The sequence below is a fragment of the Convolutriloba macropyga genome, chromosome 7, assembly GCF_964194025.1.
Source record: "Convolutriloba macropyga chromosome 7, txConMacr16.3, whole genome shotgun sequence".
NCBI classification, from domain to species: Eukaryota; Metazoa; Xenacoelomorpha; order Acoela; family Convolutidae; genus Convolutriloba; species Convolutriloba macropyga.
In genome coordinates, this window is record NC_134474.1 from 22,490,524 (window position 1) to 22,508,130 (window position 17,607).

The 17,607-nt window shown below is 35.8% G+C and overlaps 1 protein-coding gene across 2 annotated transcripts; it reads left to right on the plus strand.

Annotated features, from left to right (window-relative positions):
* The first annotated feature begins 1,164 nt into the window (after nt 1-1,164).
* Nucleotides 1,165-14,537, plus strand: LOC142342160 (uncharacterized). Of its 2 annotated transcripts, XM_075393363.1 has the most exons (5): nt 1,165-2,053; nt 5,531-5,752; nt 8,710-8,917; nt 9,322-9,487; nt 14,274-14,537. In XM_075393363.1, exons 1-5 carry the CDS (start codon nt 1,216-1,218, stop codon nt 14,415-14,417), a joined length of 1,578 nt encoding a protein of 525 aa, XP_075249478.1. In that variant the 5' UTR covers nt 1,165-1,215; the 3' UTR covers nt 14,418-14,537. The 2 variants fall into 2 exon arrangements, with proteins under 2 accessions (XP_075249478.1, XP_075249479.1); XM_075393364.1 differs by lacking the exon at nt 5,531-5,752.
* The last annotated feature ends 3,070 nt before the right edge of the window (nt 14,538-17,607 follow it).

Below are 17,607 nucleotides of genomic sequence, written 5' to 3' on the forward strand. Positions count from 1 at the left end.
ATATGACGTCACAGCCACTTTTTGTTCATTCGTTCATGCAATTTCAACTGAATTGCATGTGTGACGTCATTTTTCGCTCTTAGTGGAGCGAGTTTTTTTGTTCATGCGCGTGATTAAATTTTTGGTCACACTTGACTTACCTCACTCTCAAAAATGACTTCCTCACTTCGAAATTGTATTTTATTTACCCTAATTCAAAGAGATAAGGTCAAATGGGTATATGTCACTCTAAATGAAGGTTATTTGAGATCAGCTGATAGAAGCAGCAATAACTTATACAGATTTTTAATCAAAATATAACAGATCAGCCTTCAATGAAAAGACGAATTTTTTTGGTCTGTCTTTTTTACTGTTTTTTGACTGCCGATCTACGAATCTCTTGCGGCTATTTTCTGGCAATCTGCCAGCTATGTTACTTTTTTTCTTGATCTTTGTCTAACTGATTTAATTTTTCTACCTCAGAAACGGGATAACATTGTGAAACCAGAGAGGAATTAGACGCTGTGTAATACTCTAGCCTTTTTACTAGTCAATAAGTGTGTATTGCGCCGAGATTGCTGAAGTGGCTCAAATTGAGGTCCCAAATTTTGAACCCTCAGTTTATAACCCCCACCTCCTCCATTTTCGTAGTTTCAACTTTTGAGTAATTGCATCTCTTCAATTCAATTCTATCGCAGATTTTTTGAATTTGGTGACTTTTGGTGGAAACGTTCTTTCGCTGGCTTGAGTGATTTAAATTGACTTCTGTCGCTCGAAAACTGGATAAAGTGTTAAAGCCCAAAGGCATTAAGTCTCTGCATAGCTTTCTTTCTTTGCAGAGTTTTCTTTGGCTGTAAGTGTACGGTTTACCTCAGCTGCGATGTTTGGTACACCCATTTTTTTGCCCTACCCTCTCAACTTTTTTGCCGCACATGTCTGCTTAAGCTTAGATTAAAATCTTTGCCCAAACACTAAAAATTCCTTTGGTGTTTTTGAGCTTTTCGTGTACTATGCCACCCATTATTTTGGAAATCTTTGATTAATTTTGAAAAAATAAGAATAATTATTTTTTAAGCTAATATACGTGCTTCGTTGTCTAATTCCCTTGGAGCACTGCTAGTCGTTTTAAAAAGCTTGAAACTAGTTTTCTGCTCTGTGTTTTAACAGATTAATGCTTTCAGTTGCGTTGCTTGCCTTCTATGACATTAGTTGGTCACAATAACGATAAGTCAATATATGGATCTTGATGGAACCATGCAACCAGACAATCAAACAGACCCTGGACTTGCTACCACCTCGATTTCTCAATTTTCACTCATCCAATCAGAATTGAGCATTGATTCGGGTGTCGAGTCACCCTCAAATCACGACGAAAGCAGCAATTGTAGTGCCGGAGATTCGCAATCGGGCTACGTCACATGTTCCTCAATAAAAACAGACCATTCCATTTCTCCAAATTCGTTTTTAAGTGTTTCTTCCGCGCAAAATTACAATAATACTGATAATATTCACTGTCCGTCACATAGCTGGTTTTCTGAGAACTTCAGTGGAACCGTAAGTAATGTCGAATCTTCTTTTTCAACGCAAGCAGAGCCTAGTCAAGAATGTTCTGGAACCTCAATTACTATTTCTGCAACTGCAGTGAGTCAAATTTTACGGTTATATCAACAGGTAGGTGAAGAACCACCCGAGGATTTAAAACAGTGCGTATCGGGTTTCAGAGGTTTCGATAATTCGTCTGCAAAACGTCGAGTCGAAATGTCCCAAAATGTCAAAGATCAACGTAATTCTGCTAGTGGCAGTTCTGCGGGTATGAATCAAAAGTATATCAAAACTGAACCGGTTGAAGCAGATTTACTTGAAGAATTTGAAGTTACAACGCCAATCAAAACAGAGTCATCCTTGGAACATGATAGCGATGCTTTGTCGAGCGTTTCGCCAACTGATAGCAATAGTTTTAACGACAGCAGCAGTAGCACAGTAATAGCAACTGTAGCAAAAGTGAAAAGTATTGGTTCTCTTCAGAAACCGGAATTGGTTAAGTTATCAGCGCCTTGTCGACAGAAAACTGCAGGTGAGAATGAGTTCTTCTTTGTCGAAACATACTCCAGTGCAGTCCATCTGCAGCTGGTCTACGATACTCAGGCTTAATGTTTAGCTGTCTTATTGGTCAAGCAAAAATAAGGCTGTCGAAGAATTTTGAAGGCTATCACGTGAATTATTAATTGCTCTCAAACAAAGTTTACAGCAATTACATTAGCCCTGTGGCCTTTTTATGCGATTTTTCGCTTGACCAATTTTTCGTCTGAACCTTTAACTTTTCTTCCTCGAAAACAGGATGAACATGTAAAGCACAGAGGGCATTAGTTGACTGAGCAACTCTCTTAGAGCGTACAACTTACTAGTCTCAAAGTATGCGATTCAGTAAAACTGTTTTGAGAAAATTTTACGAAGTGAAGTGCTGTTCTTAATCTTAAAGGTCTGACCACCTGAGCCAGCCCCACCCATCCCTAGCACTCCCCTCGTCCACCATCCTCCACCTGGCGATTTTAACCCCATCATGTCGATACCTCCGAACCCTACCACCCAACGATTGACTCCCTCCCCGCCCCCTATTGCTAGCATTCCTAAACCCCAGCTGGCTACTACCGAAGCCAACCGGTCGCTGGTCATTTGAAAGCAATCGCCCGACATTAGTCTGTTGCTTCCAAAATTTTCCTGACGGTTGTCTTTTTATCAGATCAGATTTAGAGTCTATGCATATCAATAATAAGAGTTCTGAATATTTTGGTTTGCAAAGATTTAACTATACTTTATATTTACTACGCTTATTCATGCTTGCTAACATTTGCACAAGTATTTTTTTGATACATTTTTGTTTCTGTGCTGTATGATTTTCACAATTTCTATTCTGATAACCAAGGGAATATATTTCGTCATCAGATCTGATTTAGCAATTCAGAAATTTCATGTACAACCATCAACAATCAAGTTTATTAGAGCAGCAGCTTGAAGAGTTTTTTTGAGTTTGAGTTTGAATTTGGGGCATTGGTTCTAAACTGTACACTGTTTCTGGGGTACGAAGCCATTATAAACACCGTGGAGGGTTTTTACTGGCTTTTCCTGGTTGCGATTACTTGTCGTTGATTACTTCTGGCTAGCCGAGTTTGCAGTTGTTATTGAAGATTGTTGGGCATAAAGGTAAGTTTTGTCAGGGATAGAGAAGAAAGAGAGAATAAGTAGTTAAAAGAGGAAAGAAAAAAGAGAGATTAAATTAAACTGAAACTAGAAGAAGGGCTGAGAAGTAATCAGCTTTGTTTGTTTGCTCGAGAAGGCTGCGGCGCGTTGGGGGATCGAACTCCCGTTGTGTTTTTCATTTAGTATACTTATGTGTTGCGCCAATATACACACGTCTCTGCTTGAGAATTGTCTTTATTCAGTTATCGTGGCTGATGAGTTTCTCTCGATTTTTGAAATGAATTAGTTATACATAATTGAGATACATTAGAATCATTGGTCCAAAGTTTGCCGGTTTCGAATTGTATCGTATGTTTTACAAATGCTGAGCAGTCAAGCTTGAGGGGATTAACAAAATGTCTGTACGCACTACTCCCGAGAGTCCCCCTCCAGAGGAGAAGTTTCCTCACGGCATGGTTCGGGTGATTCCTCTCGAAAGCTTCTTACTGAGCCAGGGATCCCCGGCAGATTGCCCGAGAGAAGCTTCCTCTGTTTGAGGGGCTGTTACCGGATGGACTGTCGGAGGCTTATAGAGTTTGGAAGCGACAGAAGTGCATTTTAAAGCCTAGGAAACGGCGGGCAACTTCTGATTCTGATTGAAAAGGATCGAAGAAGCTTCCTGACCCTAGATTAGATCCTGACTTTGACTCAAAGGATCCTTTGGGTCTTAGTCGGTGATCACTGATTTTTAAATCTGTAAATAGGAAGAAACAGTTTTAATGTCAGTAAGCCTAATCAATCAGAAAGTCTAATGTGCTTTTGCAGTTGTTCTTTAGACACTGCCTTTTCTTTTCTATAAGCCGTAAAATTGCTTCAATTTTGTTCTTTTGTGCGCGCTTGATGTATTCTTTTGCCAACCGTATCTGCATGTTTCTTATAGTAGGTGAGTTCGATTCTTCATGTAACTTTTGCACGCTGTACCATCGAGGTTTCCTTAAACATATTCTCAGTGCTCTGTTTTGCGCTTTTTGCATGATTGATATGACCGTTTGCGATTGGTTTAGCCAGCAAGCGTTTGCATATAGAAATAGGGGCCGGATCCAGGACTTGTACAGCAGAAGTAAACTCCCCTGCTCAACATTGAGGTTGCTTAGACGCTGCAGTTGGAAGATTCGCTTGTTTGCTCTGCGTGTGATGTCTTTACAATGTTCATTCCAGTTTAGTTGTGGCGTCATGGTTATTCCTAAGAACTTTATGGTTGTAACTTCCTCAATTTGTTTTCCGTTGATGTTTAAACTGAGACTTGTTTGTCTTTTCGAAGGGTTTTTGAATAGCATGTACTTTGTTTTGGCCGGGTTTATTTTGATTTTCAACTTATCACACCACTTTATGAGAGTGTTGAGTGAGGCTTTGAGTTTGCTTTGTATTAACTGACTGGACTTTGACCTGTAAAACAATGCAAAGTCATCTGCAAACTGAGAAATTTCTGCTGGCGTTTCTGGAATGTTAGAGACATAAATTAGGAATAATATGGGCGCCACAACGCTACCCTGGGGGACTCCGGCTGTTGGTGAGAACTTCTCGCTTCTCGTATTCTTAATTTTCACGTAAACATTTCTTTGTGAGAGGAAGGAGTTCACCCTCTCTCGTCGTCATCAGATCTGATTTATGAATTGCAACTTCAACTTGGATTCTTATGTTTGATATTGTTCAGCTGGGTTTATGAATAGACCATATTTTAGTTCAAAATTTCTGTGGGATTTGTTGAACTGATTGAAGATGCACGTCATAACAGCTGATTGACCCAGAGGGTAATTAATAATCGCCTTAATCAGACTGTTTGTTGTTTATTCTTAATTTCGGTTTGTTTCATTTTTCCAAGCTCCTGACTATATTATGAGGTTATTTTAATTTTTAGCTAAATAGAACATGTTACTAGGTCTTGCATAATGGAGTTCTAGTAAGAGGATTTTTGGTCTAATAGGATGTTTACGATGAATTTTCATAGTATAAAGTTTGACTTGATTTTACATCATAAATTTGTCTTGAATCATAAATTCGTGCACGATTCGTATATGGTAAATTATCATCCGATTCTGATCCCCTAATTTTTATGCGATTTGTCACGATAAATATTCAGGTTAACAGATTCTTGCATCGTGTAAGATCTGATGAGACGTTTACGGAGACTTTTATGGTGTAAATTTTTACCCTATCAAAAACCTTTCTCACACTAAGCAGCCTCTCAGGAGTCATACCTTACAGATTCTTATATCGCCTGTGTTCTGAAGTTTGCCTTTTTGAGCTCATTTTTAGAATTTTTCTATTGGATAGTCGTGACTACTTTACAAATTTTGCACGAGAATTGTTTTAGTTATGGTAATTGAAGAATCTATTACATGCAATCTGTGCTCTGAAGTTGTATGTTGTCAAGATGTAATGACTCATTTCAAATCAGTTCACACTGGAGCAACCAAGTGCATAGTTTGTGCAAAACAATGTAGGCTGTTTGCAGACACAGTCAAACACCTGGTCTTACATACGGGCATCAAACCATACAAGTGTGAACTGTGTGGTCAGGGGTTCCCATTGAAAGGTTACTTTTTTACATATTTACAAAAATTATACACTGTTTTTAAAAAGTTAAGGCAGTATGAACGAAAGTAGTAAGATTCTTTTTAATGAAGATAAAAAGAGGCTAAGATGTAAATAGAGCTAGTAAACGAATAGTTTTTCTCAAAAAGTCAGAGGAACTGTTTTAAGAAGTACCTCTGACAGAATTTATGGAAAAATTCTCCAGTGCTATAAACAAGCTTTACTGTAAAGGATTAAGAACGGCGTTTTAATGTGATGCGAGAGAAGTGCTACAAACGATTTCACTTCCGCTCGCCAACTGCTCTGCCAAAAGCTTTGAATTTCACTACATACAAAGGGATATCATAATTGTTCCCGCATTTAGAAAGAGATATTCTGGGAGTCAAGCAGGAATTCTTATCACGCCATGGGTTTTAACCCTTCTCATTGACCATATCATAAACAAAATACCCTGAAACTACGTAGACAATACCTAACGTCGCTTGCTGATCGCCATTACTAACAGTGTCCTATATGTGGGCGATAAGTTATTGCCAATACGCTAAAGTAATAATAATAATAAATTGTTCGTTTTCTGTTATCAAATAATTCAAAAGAAGTTTATTTATTGTGTACAAAAAATATGTACATTTAAGTTGAACTGAAGAAACGAGCTCAACATTAGATAATCATCAGCGGATCCGTTTTCAGGTGCCTCACATTGTATGGAATATCCAAGAACTGTTTGATTAGGAGCACAGAAAATACTATAATAATTGAACGATAGTCATGATTGGTTTAAACAAAAAAAACGGTTTGATAATTAAGTGCAGGGGATAAAAGTTTGAGTTAAAAATTGAGCTCATGGCTATCCCCTCTCCATTTTTGAATAGCATGTCGGAACCTTTATCTGCACAATTTGCTCGATGCAGCTAGACAGGTGATGCGCCAAAAGCTTTTCACGCACGACAAACATCTTTCGAGCCCATTGCCCTCCCTATTGTTTGTGAAACGTGGCCTTTCACGATTACTCTAACCAGAAAAGTTGAAATCCAGCGTCGACTGTATCGTCAAAATGCTCAACTCCCATAAACAGAATACACTTCTGTATGCAGTTTCGTCGTATGAAATGGCCGATGTACGTGCTGAGAATTTGCGGAAAGCTTACTCAGCTGCCATCCTACAGAAACCCTTATTGGAAATTTTTCAAAGAAGCACTATTTACGGTTCAAGACCATCTTATACCTTTTCTCTGAGCTGCTCACATCGCAATACAGAACTAACTGGAGATTCGTTTAATTGCTCTCTAACGAAGTTTGAAGCAATTATTGTAAAGGTGTTGGTTTTTTATGCAAAATTTTTGCTCGGCCGTTATGACTTTCAGAGTGACTTTTACGCCCTTGACTTTTCTGTTTTGCGTGATCTAAACTTCTCTCGAATTCACAAGTATCAGCTGAACTCAAGTGGCGGCAGTTCACTGCTAAAAGTCAGATGAAAAGTGCGACAAAATTGGTGTTATTTTTAGTTCAAATTTTATTAGTGGTTAATAAGTTATATAATAACCTCTAAATGACTTCATTTGAAGCCCACTAAGTGAATTTAGTTGATAACAAATCACAAACCACGTTGTGTACCTTTCTGTGTTTTGATTAATTGTTTTTATTTGCTCTCAAATGAAGTTTGGAGCAATTATATTAGTCCTGTCGTCTTTATGGGATTTTTCGCTTGACCGATTTTTGTCTGACCGGTTTGACTTTTCGTCCTTAAAAATGGGATAAACAGGTAGCGCCCAGAGGGCATTAGGTTCTGTTAGAGCCCTTCAGCTGACTAGTCTCCAAGTATGCGATTCACAGAAACGGTTCTGGAGACGTATACAAATGGTGTGAAGGGCGGTTCTTAAAGTTGACCCCCGCACCCCCCCCCCCCCCCCCACATCAGCCACCCTCCTCACTTCAACCCGCCACCAATCCCCAAAACCTGCACATTGTTTAGGCCGTAAGGACGTGGCTCCATACAGCCAAAAACCCCTCACCGTTACCATCACCCGCCTCCCATATCGACCCAACCACCCCCCCCCCCCGCTGCGCTCACCTCACGTCACTTCAATTAAGCTAAAGCTAGTCTAACTAAACCGCAGCTAGCTACTGTCGAAGTCAACCGCTCGCCGGTCGTTTGAGAGCATTTCGCCCGACTTTAGTCGGTTATATTTGTCTATGGTTAACTTGTTGCTATTAAAAATCGTCAAACCCCCATTGGCCGTGCGCAGTTTGCTAGAGTTTGATGCTAAGGGGATGGTTGCTGATAGAGGAATATTATTGACTTGGTAAAAGTTGGTTGCGTGGAATATCTTGACTTGGAATAATTACTTGTTTGTGTTAAATATCTTTTAGTTGATGTTTTGCTTTTATTGCTTCTCTCTTTACTCCGATTTCTTGGTGCAGATATTGTTTCAAATGATTTCTTTGCTCGAATGAATAGAGAACTTTGTTTAGGATCACTTAATTTTATTGTAAGTTGTGAGGTCGTTTTTTGAGTGGCTTTGGTAATGTTTGTCAACGTTTTCTATTGAAAGACTCATCTGCTTTTTATCTATCATTAGAATGAAATCATTTGGACGAGACGTGAAATTGTTAATTTGACGTTCCATTCATACACTCTTTTTATCCTAGAGTTAATTTTTCAACCAAAACAAACAACGGCTTGGACGGAATTCAGACAGGGTATTTTGACGCATCTCAAAAGTGGTTGCCTAATTTTGAAGTTTGGACCTCTGGTAATTGTAAAATTGACCATGACCACTGTAAAGTTCGGCTGAGTGAAGGCGTTTGTGTGTTTGAGTTCTTTAATTGGAGTTGCTTGACATCTTCTTGCATAGGGTCGATTTTGAGCGATTTTGATCAACTGTATTTTTTAAGGAACGTTTGACATCGGGCAATAAATAAATGACAGTTTCGGTAATCAAAACCAGCTCGATTTTAGGTGCGTTATCAGTGCATATGAGGAGTCACGCTGGAGACAAGAAGTTCAAGTGTGATATTTGTGAGAGAGGTTTCAACCGAAACGAACACCTAAAAATGCACATGGTCACTCACTCTGACGAGAAACAGTTCACGTGCAACATTTGTGGAAAACAGTTTGGCAGAGAGTCCACACTCAAACTGCATATCATGTATCACACGAAAGAATTGTAAGTTAATCTTGAGTTGGCACAATCGCAAAAAGTCTTTGAGCACTTTATGACAAATTCCTTATTGCTGGCCGTGCAAAAGTAAGACATTGATGGGGTACATAGCATCATTCGTATTTTGCGATAGAGTTTATGAAGCGCAATTGTTCAGCCAGAATTATTTTGTCAATGACCTGATAATCATGTTTGAAAATTTGAAATTAATCCTGTTGGCAATGGTAGCGCTGTTGATGAGAAATTACAGCATCAAGTTAGAACCTATATATTATAATCTACAATTGGCTTTGCTAGCATTTACGAGCAGATCAGCAAGATTTAGTTGAGCTCGAATTTTTTTTAGCAATATTAGAATTTTTCGTGTTTAAATGAATTAGTTTTTGGTATAAATACTAAGGATTTTTAAGGAACTTTTCCTGTCCGTATTGTTATGTGAACACAGCGACTAAGAGTGACCTGAAGAAACACATGCGTGTACACAGCACAGAGAAACCATACGAATGTGAAATCTGTGGGAAAAGTACAGCATGGATACAATCGCACAGGAATCATATGGCTACGCACCACAAAAAGGTATGACGTTATTGATTACATGTACTTTACGCAATCCCAAAATACACCATGTGTCAAAATACCCAATTCCATAACACCCAAATTATTCGCTTTGAGCTTTTCGTCCAATAATCCCATAACAAATTATCAGTTGGTATTACAAGAGTGTTTTAGCATACTTAGCGGATAATTTGATCCAATGTTCGATTCTGATAGTTTGAAGTCAAGTCCCGCGAGCCGCTAAGGCATGCCCAAGAGTCATGGCCGAATGAACTAGTCTTATTTTTAAAACTTAGTACATATAGTTGAGTACTTTATATGTTATCTCACTTTTGCATTATCATAAGTATGCAAAATACTCGTTTTGATCTTTTCAAAAAAAAGGGTAACTATTGGATGTTGGGTATATTAGACAACCTTTATTGGGTATAATTTGGATGTTTTGGCACATTGGCTATTTTGTCCTGGCACCAATATAGTTTATAAGTTCTGGCTGTTTTATTGTCCGGGATATGTTATTGTCTTATGACCACGTGCCCACGGGGTAGCTTCGTTGTATTCCCACTCTACCTGAAGTTTCCCGTTCGACATAAACAGCATTCAGACGCCATTCTTAAGTCACACTCAATTCGACACTTGTACAGTTTATGTTTAGGCATTTTGACACTTCAGTACTACAAGGCGGCTCGTTAATGTGCGATCGCACATAAGGTTCCGACCCCGCTCATCCACAATTTTGGCATAATTGTCTACTAAATGAGGAACAGATAGAAAAACACACAAAATTCAAGTATTTTTCAAAAAAAAAACTGGTGTATGAACGAAAAGATAGCCTCCAAAGCTAATAGCTCAGTGGAGTAAAAAAAAAGATGCATTAGATTGATGAGATATGCCGATATTAAGAAAACGAGCGAAGACTAACAGCAAAAACAAACAGCAACAACAAACATTAATTACATCAAAAAATTTATATCCGTTTTAAAAAACAAAACTTAATAACAAAGTCAAAATAGCGTCAGATAAAACTGAAAATGGACAAAAAACTTGTAATTCACCAGAAAAAATGGTCATTCACCAGTTCATAATAAAGCTTGGTACGACAAAGAAGAACAGAAACTAAATATTTAAAAAAAAACAATTAGTTTCAAAGTAATGAAAACCATTAGGAATCAACTAAAATATCCCATAGGTTTGCAATTACCAATGCTTCTATAGAAGGGAATTAAGAACTCTTGGTATTCAATTTTTTATGCATTTACAAAAAGAACAACAAATAGACAACAAACTAAAAATGAATTAAATATTTCCAGAAAATGCTTTGGAAGCCGTGAAGACACACTTTGGCCCCCAAAATATGTTCCATTGCACCTTCGTTGAACACCGATAATGTATTATGTGACCTCTCATTAATAAAACTAGGTAACAATTAGACCAAAAAGAAAAAACGCAAGATTATGTAAAACTTGTTTTTATCGAAAAAAATTTATTTTCAAAGACATGAAAGCCATTATTTAGAATTGATTACAAAAAATTGAATAGGTTCGTTTATTCTTCCAAAGGAAGCCCTCGAGACCTGCAATTATCCAGAACATGTCTTACGTCTACAAAATGAACGTCAAATATGACAAAAATCAAAAATTAATTTACTTTTTTTTGTGAAAAACACGTGTCGAAGCCAGTAAATTCATAACGAATTCTTTATAAACATTAGATTTTGTGACACCAATTCCTTTTTGACACCTTCCCTTGACACAAATAATGTCATCGTTAGCCTTTATTTAACGAGACCAGGTAAAAACAGACAATGAAAGGAACAAAATTGCGAAGTTGAAATGTTTTTTTTCATTTTGGAAAACAATTGTTTTAAAGTCATGAAAGCCATTATCTATCTTCTTATATCAGAACATCGGCTCATCTTCTCTTCCAGGAAAAGCCAATCAAACCTGGTCATTGTACAGGAAAATAAATACGACTAAAAAGACAAAGTAAAAACGACAAAGACAAAATTAAAAAATTGTCGAAGCGGTAAAGAACGCGAAAAACGTGATATATGAACTGACAATAACGTGATAACTTGACAAAATTAGAAAACATGAAAAATGGGCAAATACCTAAAAATTAAAAAAAAAATTGTGAAATCTAGTAGTATCAAAGCCAGAACACCATAACTTAAAGCGTAAAACCGCAGTAAAGACTAAATTTGAGTTCAGCAGAATAAAGGAGCACTCGTTGATTGCTGACACTAAGCTACAAGTTGACCAAAGTAAGAGAAAAATGGAGGCAAAGTTCAATAAGCCATTTTTTAATTAAAAAAATCAAATATTTTAAAAGTCAAAACGACCATAAGCTTTCACGCAATCAACTAGATGAATTAATTTTGAGCTGAAAAGGAAGCCAATAGGACCTATCACTAGTGAGCTTTGATTTGAAATGTTCTGTTATTTAATTAATATAAAAAAGATCGAATTTTTTTTGCAAAAAAACCGACTGATGACAATCCGAATTAGTTTTGGATTGTAACGGTCCAAGATTGGTACAGAACTAGTCCTGCTAATGTTGATTGTCCATTGGGAAAAATTAATTTTTGGTATGTCATTGATATAGATTTTTTGTTTGTTAAAAAATCAAAAGTAAGTGCAGCGTTTTTGATAATCAACGAATGAAGTTAGCAAAACACGCCAAAGTTTTTTTTACAGAGCACTCTCAACGGAAGTCGAAGTGGAATTAGCCCCCTTTTCAGTCTGCAAAGATTGTGTTAGTGGTGTTTGGGTGTGCACTTCCTGCAATATTAATCAGAGTGGACTAAAGAAACTTATTTCGTACTGTTTTTGATGAAAAAGTCTGAATTTTGTGAAATTCTTAGCCAGAATTTGTGACAAAAAAAATTCCATGAAAATAGCCAGCAATGTATTTTGTCTTTTAACGTAAAATCAACAACATTTTCATGAAAAATTGTATTAAATTTTATCAAAATTGGCGAAATCTTAGTCAAAAATTCCGAAATAAAGTGAATGAAATCAACGGAATTCACTCTATTTTCAACCTCGGAATCAACCTCGAATTTTCAACCTCGAAAAGTTTAAACCTCGATATCTCCCTGTCAAAAACGAAAATTCAAAAAATCTTTTTAATTGCATATTCTACGCTGGACAAGCTTTCTAATGATACCAGTCTCAACTCTCTACGATGAAAATATCGATCGGCCAGAATTGACTGAACAAAAAAAACCCAGTTGAGTATATAGTTCCTCCCCCCTCAAGAGGGGTCGGAACAATAACTTCAATCTTAAGTTGTAATTTTTCCACATATATTCGAGTCCGGCTTTTTTTTCGTCAGTCAAATTTTCACATTTTGCTTGCGCATCGTAGCGAAAACAGACAAACATCGTCATTTTGTAGTTCTTAGAGGCTCTAATTGGTTCTATAGAAACTGCAAATTTTATCGCAAGTTGAAAAATTGGAGCAGGTTAAAAATTCAAAGGAAAACAGGAAAAGGAGAAAAGGCTAAAAATGGAGTGGCTATTCAATTATTTGAATAATTAAGTTAAATTGTTATGAAATTGTTGACATTATATTAAATATATATATATATATATATATATATATATATATATATATATATATATATTGGATTATACAAATTTGTTTCACACAAAAGGTAAAAAAATTTAACGTTCAAAAAGTATTCAATACAAAAAAAAAACAGAATGAAAGTAACATTCTTTAGAGTAAGATTTTAAGTTTCTTTCTTTCTTTGAAGTCTTTAAGTAAAACTTAAAATGTATGGTGCCTTGTAGTTGGTTTCTGTGGTTTTATTGGCCCGAAACGAAACCAATTGAACGACTGTAATACTCCTCATGTATACAAAAACTATAGGAAAAAGTTTTTCTAGAGAACGAGGTAAAGACAAAACAAAATTGAAATACTTTGTTTATCGTTTTGCTGGTTTCTTGAACAAACACTCTTGTCTGGAAATTGAGGCCTCTATGTTCTTGTCTATTTGGTTAAGAGGGGGCAGTATTGGATCATTATTATAAATTTTTCGATTAAAGAGAATGATCAAACGAAGTGTTCACAAAATTATGTTTTGTCAATATCTGCGGGAACTTATGGTAAACACACATTCCATAGTTCATTTGAGATCGATTTACTTTAAGATCAACAGAGTTGACTAAATTTTGTATTTTGAGACCAGAACAACAGAAAATAAGAGTTTTGAGAAAAAAGCTGCTGATTTTCTCTTTTCTGTTGATAATTCCTAATTTTCCCATTTAGTGTCTAATTTAAGCTCTCAACTAGTTTACAGTTGAATGTTTGTTTCAGATAACTTAAAATGTGAAGCAGTCACTATTATATTTACGGTTTCATGTTAAAAAACTACAGAGGTTTTGGATTTTGTAACGTAAACATTGAAAAGAAAGAAAAAAAACCTTTTTTGGTTTGTTTAAATTGTCCAAAATTGTGCAAATATAGGATACATGCACTAAGACTTTTGAGAAACACGAAACGCTGTTTTTTCTCATTTCTGTTGATTATTTCTAATGGTTGGGTCATCGTAGAATGCTTTTCAGAACCTTTCAAGGTAAGTATTCAAGTCTCACAACAGTCGTAAACATCAATTCAGATTGCCAGGTATTTCGGTCACCTCCCAATGTACGAATAAAAGTTATCTGAACAAAATTGAATTTGTTTTGACCTGTGGGAAAATAACAAGTTTCCAATAGTTTATTCATTATTGATGTACTTTGGATATTCCTACAGTGAATTCTGTATGCTTTTTTAATCTGAAGTTAATCACTTTATTGCAGCATGAGAAAATTGCGAAGAATCAACACACTGATGGGAAGGAATCGAAGCCGACTGATAATGTAGGATCACCAATGACACTAAACACCCGACAGGAAGTGAAATCACATGTAACACAAGACAGTTTGCCGCAACATGGAAGTTGAAAAGATGAAACTCGCACAATTTGAACTCGAGAATTTGTATACGGGAATTACTTCAGCATTTAATTATGTGTTGTTGGATATAACAGTAATGGTAAAATAATAACCAATTTTGTTTTTGAAGCTACCTTTTTGAAACGTTTTTTACGGAACTATGTCCTCCCCTCCCCCTGTAATAGCGATCTATACATGATATTTATACACCTCTGTAAGGTATATGTTAACTGTAATGACTTGCCCCCCCCCCATTATATATGCAAACCATAGTTAGAACAAAAGCACGCATTAATGTTTTTAAACTGCCTTATCAAAAGGAAAAAATTGTTCTCTTTATAAAAGGAACCAGATCCAGATTGTCGTCTCATGAAGTTTAATGAAGGTCTCATGAAAGTTTTGTATTCAATGGTCGAAAGGCCGCTCAAAAAATGGAAACGAATGTGCGTAACAGAATCTAAACAAAGTAAATTGTTAATGGAGTTTGGCGATAAGTGATTTCTCTAACGTAGTTTTCTTGTTGCTAATCGACGCAGATATAAAGTATAAAAGGTTATCTGAAGTCGAATGCGCAATCAGTTAAGTTTCAAATGTTTAACTAGGTGGATAACTGAATTGATTTTCTAAGAAGTGAGACGCAATTGTCCATATTAAACCATGTTACCAATATTCAAACAATTTGCGCATGTTCTAAATCATTAGTTGCTTTAAATCATTGCTCTAAAAGAAACATCGCTCAACGAAAATGATGACTTGGGAACATACACACTAAGAGGTTAAGAAATAGTAGTTGAATGCAGCACTGGAGAGTAGGACGTGTGGCTTTTCCGGTGAAATCAGAAATAAGCTTCGAAGAAATGCAATGGCCAAAACTAACATCTTTGTAGAAAAAATAAATAAAACGGAAAAAATTAACAACACAATTTTTTTAACTCTTATTTACAGACCGCCAAACAAGAGTGTGAAACATTCTTTGCAGAGTTTGAAAAATTTATACAGAATACTTTCCATCTCAAGAATCAATGCATTTGTGGCGACTACAACATCAATACTTAGAATATAACAGTTTCAAATACAAATTTTTAATAAAGAATTTTTGTTTCAAGTTACTTAAAGGAATGTCAAGCCCGCTTTGATGAAACAAGAGAAAATTGCCGTGATCATTTCATTGTGATCGTTTCCTTGTTATCATAAAACTATGAACATCAAAACTTCTCTTAGTGATCGATTTACAGTTCTACTGTTACTAAATGATGAAATGCAGCAAGAAAGTATTCCACACATAAATTTCATGATCTTCGGAAACTGAAAATCGAACAAATCTTGTTAAAACGATCTTCTTTTTTTTTCATTACTTGGCAAAAATTTTCCCTAGTCATGATTTTAATGTTGACAACAAAGTGTCCACTTTGGTTAATTTAATGAAGATTATTGGATGGATTTGCTCCTTTGAAAAAATCATGCAATAAAGCAGCAAGGTATCATGTCAGATAAGCAAACAAAATCAGCTTTTGAAGAATTGGAGGGAGGAAAGTCCTGCAAAAATCGTGAAAATTACAAAAAGCAGAGAAACGTGGTCACTAAAACTATTGAATCTGTGAGAAAAAAATTGTCCGATGCCTTGATTTTTTTAGGGGCTAATAAACAAAAACAGTTGTTTTCAGTCATATCAAACAATTTGCAACAGAAAAAGAAGGCATCACATGTAACGTTGTTTCAAATGTTTTAAACAACTCTTTCGTCAGAGTAGGCCAAAATGTGTCAGACTTTTTAACCTTGTTCTATTGATAACAGTGAAAACAAAACAGCGTTGAAAAGATCTGTTTTTTCTTTCCACTATCGAGAGTTGAACAGCAAAATTAATAAGGCTCTTAAAATAAGGTACTGGTTGGTTAAACAGCTAAATTAATAAGTTCATTACAAGATGTTTCCCTTTATCAATTCAAGAAAATAAAATGCTTCATTTGATAAAGGATAGCAGTGAAAGCGGGTCTGGAAACTAAACAACAATAAGTCTTTTAACGTTTCTTTTAAAGTTAATAAAGATTCTTGTCATAAAAGAATTAGGAGCTTAGCTAGCAAAAACATTACTAAACCCAATTCAGTTTGGATTCGGTCAACGAAATCTTGCTTCAACACATTAAAAAACCACGGAATTCATCTGCGATGTATTGGAACAGAAACTGTCTGGCTTGTCATTATTCAATGAAATACAGAAAACATTTGGCACAAATAACAATGACAATTTCATTTCCAAGAATTGGTGTATTATTTTGCTGCTTCCAATCCCTCTTCGTGAAAAACCCCGTTCTTTTATTTATTTGGAAGAACGCTTTGGATATTTTAGTATTCTGAAGTTTTAATTTGCCATCCTCGCATTTCAATTAATCTTATAGTGCGTCAATTGTTTTTAGTTCAAGTTTTTTTGTTCAGACACTTTTAGTGGGGTGAGAGAGGAACTATATATTCTAATGGGAATGGGTTTTTTGGTCAGTCAGTTTTGGCCGGTCGATATATTCATTGTAGAGAGCTGTGAGTGGTGTCATTGGAAAGACCTTCTAGCCTAGAATATGGAAGGAAAAAGCTTCTTTTGTTTACGTTTTTTCACGGATTTAACGAGGTCTAAACTTTTGTATTTAATAGACGGATATCAGTTGTTTTTATTCCCATTTTCGGAATTTTTGACTATAATTTTGTCAGTTTTGTTAAAATACGGTACAATGTTTTTTAAAAGATGTTGGTGTGTTTTCTGAAAATTGAAGAATATCGATGAAAATTTTAATCTAATTTTTGGCTCCAATTCTTGAATATTTTAGTATCCGGAAGTTTTAATTTGCCAGCCTCGCATTTCAAGGAATCCTACAGTGCATCAATTGTGTTTGGTTCATATTTTTTTTGTTCCGACCACTTTAGTGGGGGGAAGAACTATATAATCAAATGGGTTTTTTTATTCAGTCAATTTTGGACGATCGATATATTCATTGTAGAGAGTTGTGAGGGGTATCATTGGAAAGCCCATCCAGCCTAGAATATTGAAGGAAAGAGATTTTTTCATTTGTTTTTTTCAGAGACTGAACGAGGTTTAACCTTTTGTAAATAATAGACGGATTTACGTTGTTTTTATGTTTTTATGATCATATTTTCCGTAATTTATGCCTATATTTTGTCATTGTAATTCTGTGATTGTGATTTCAAAAAT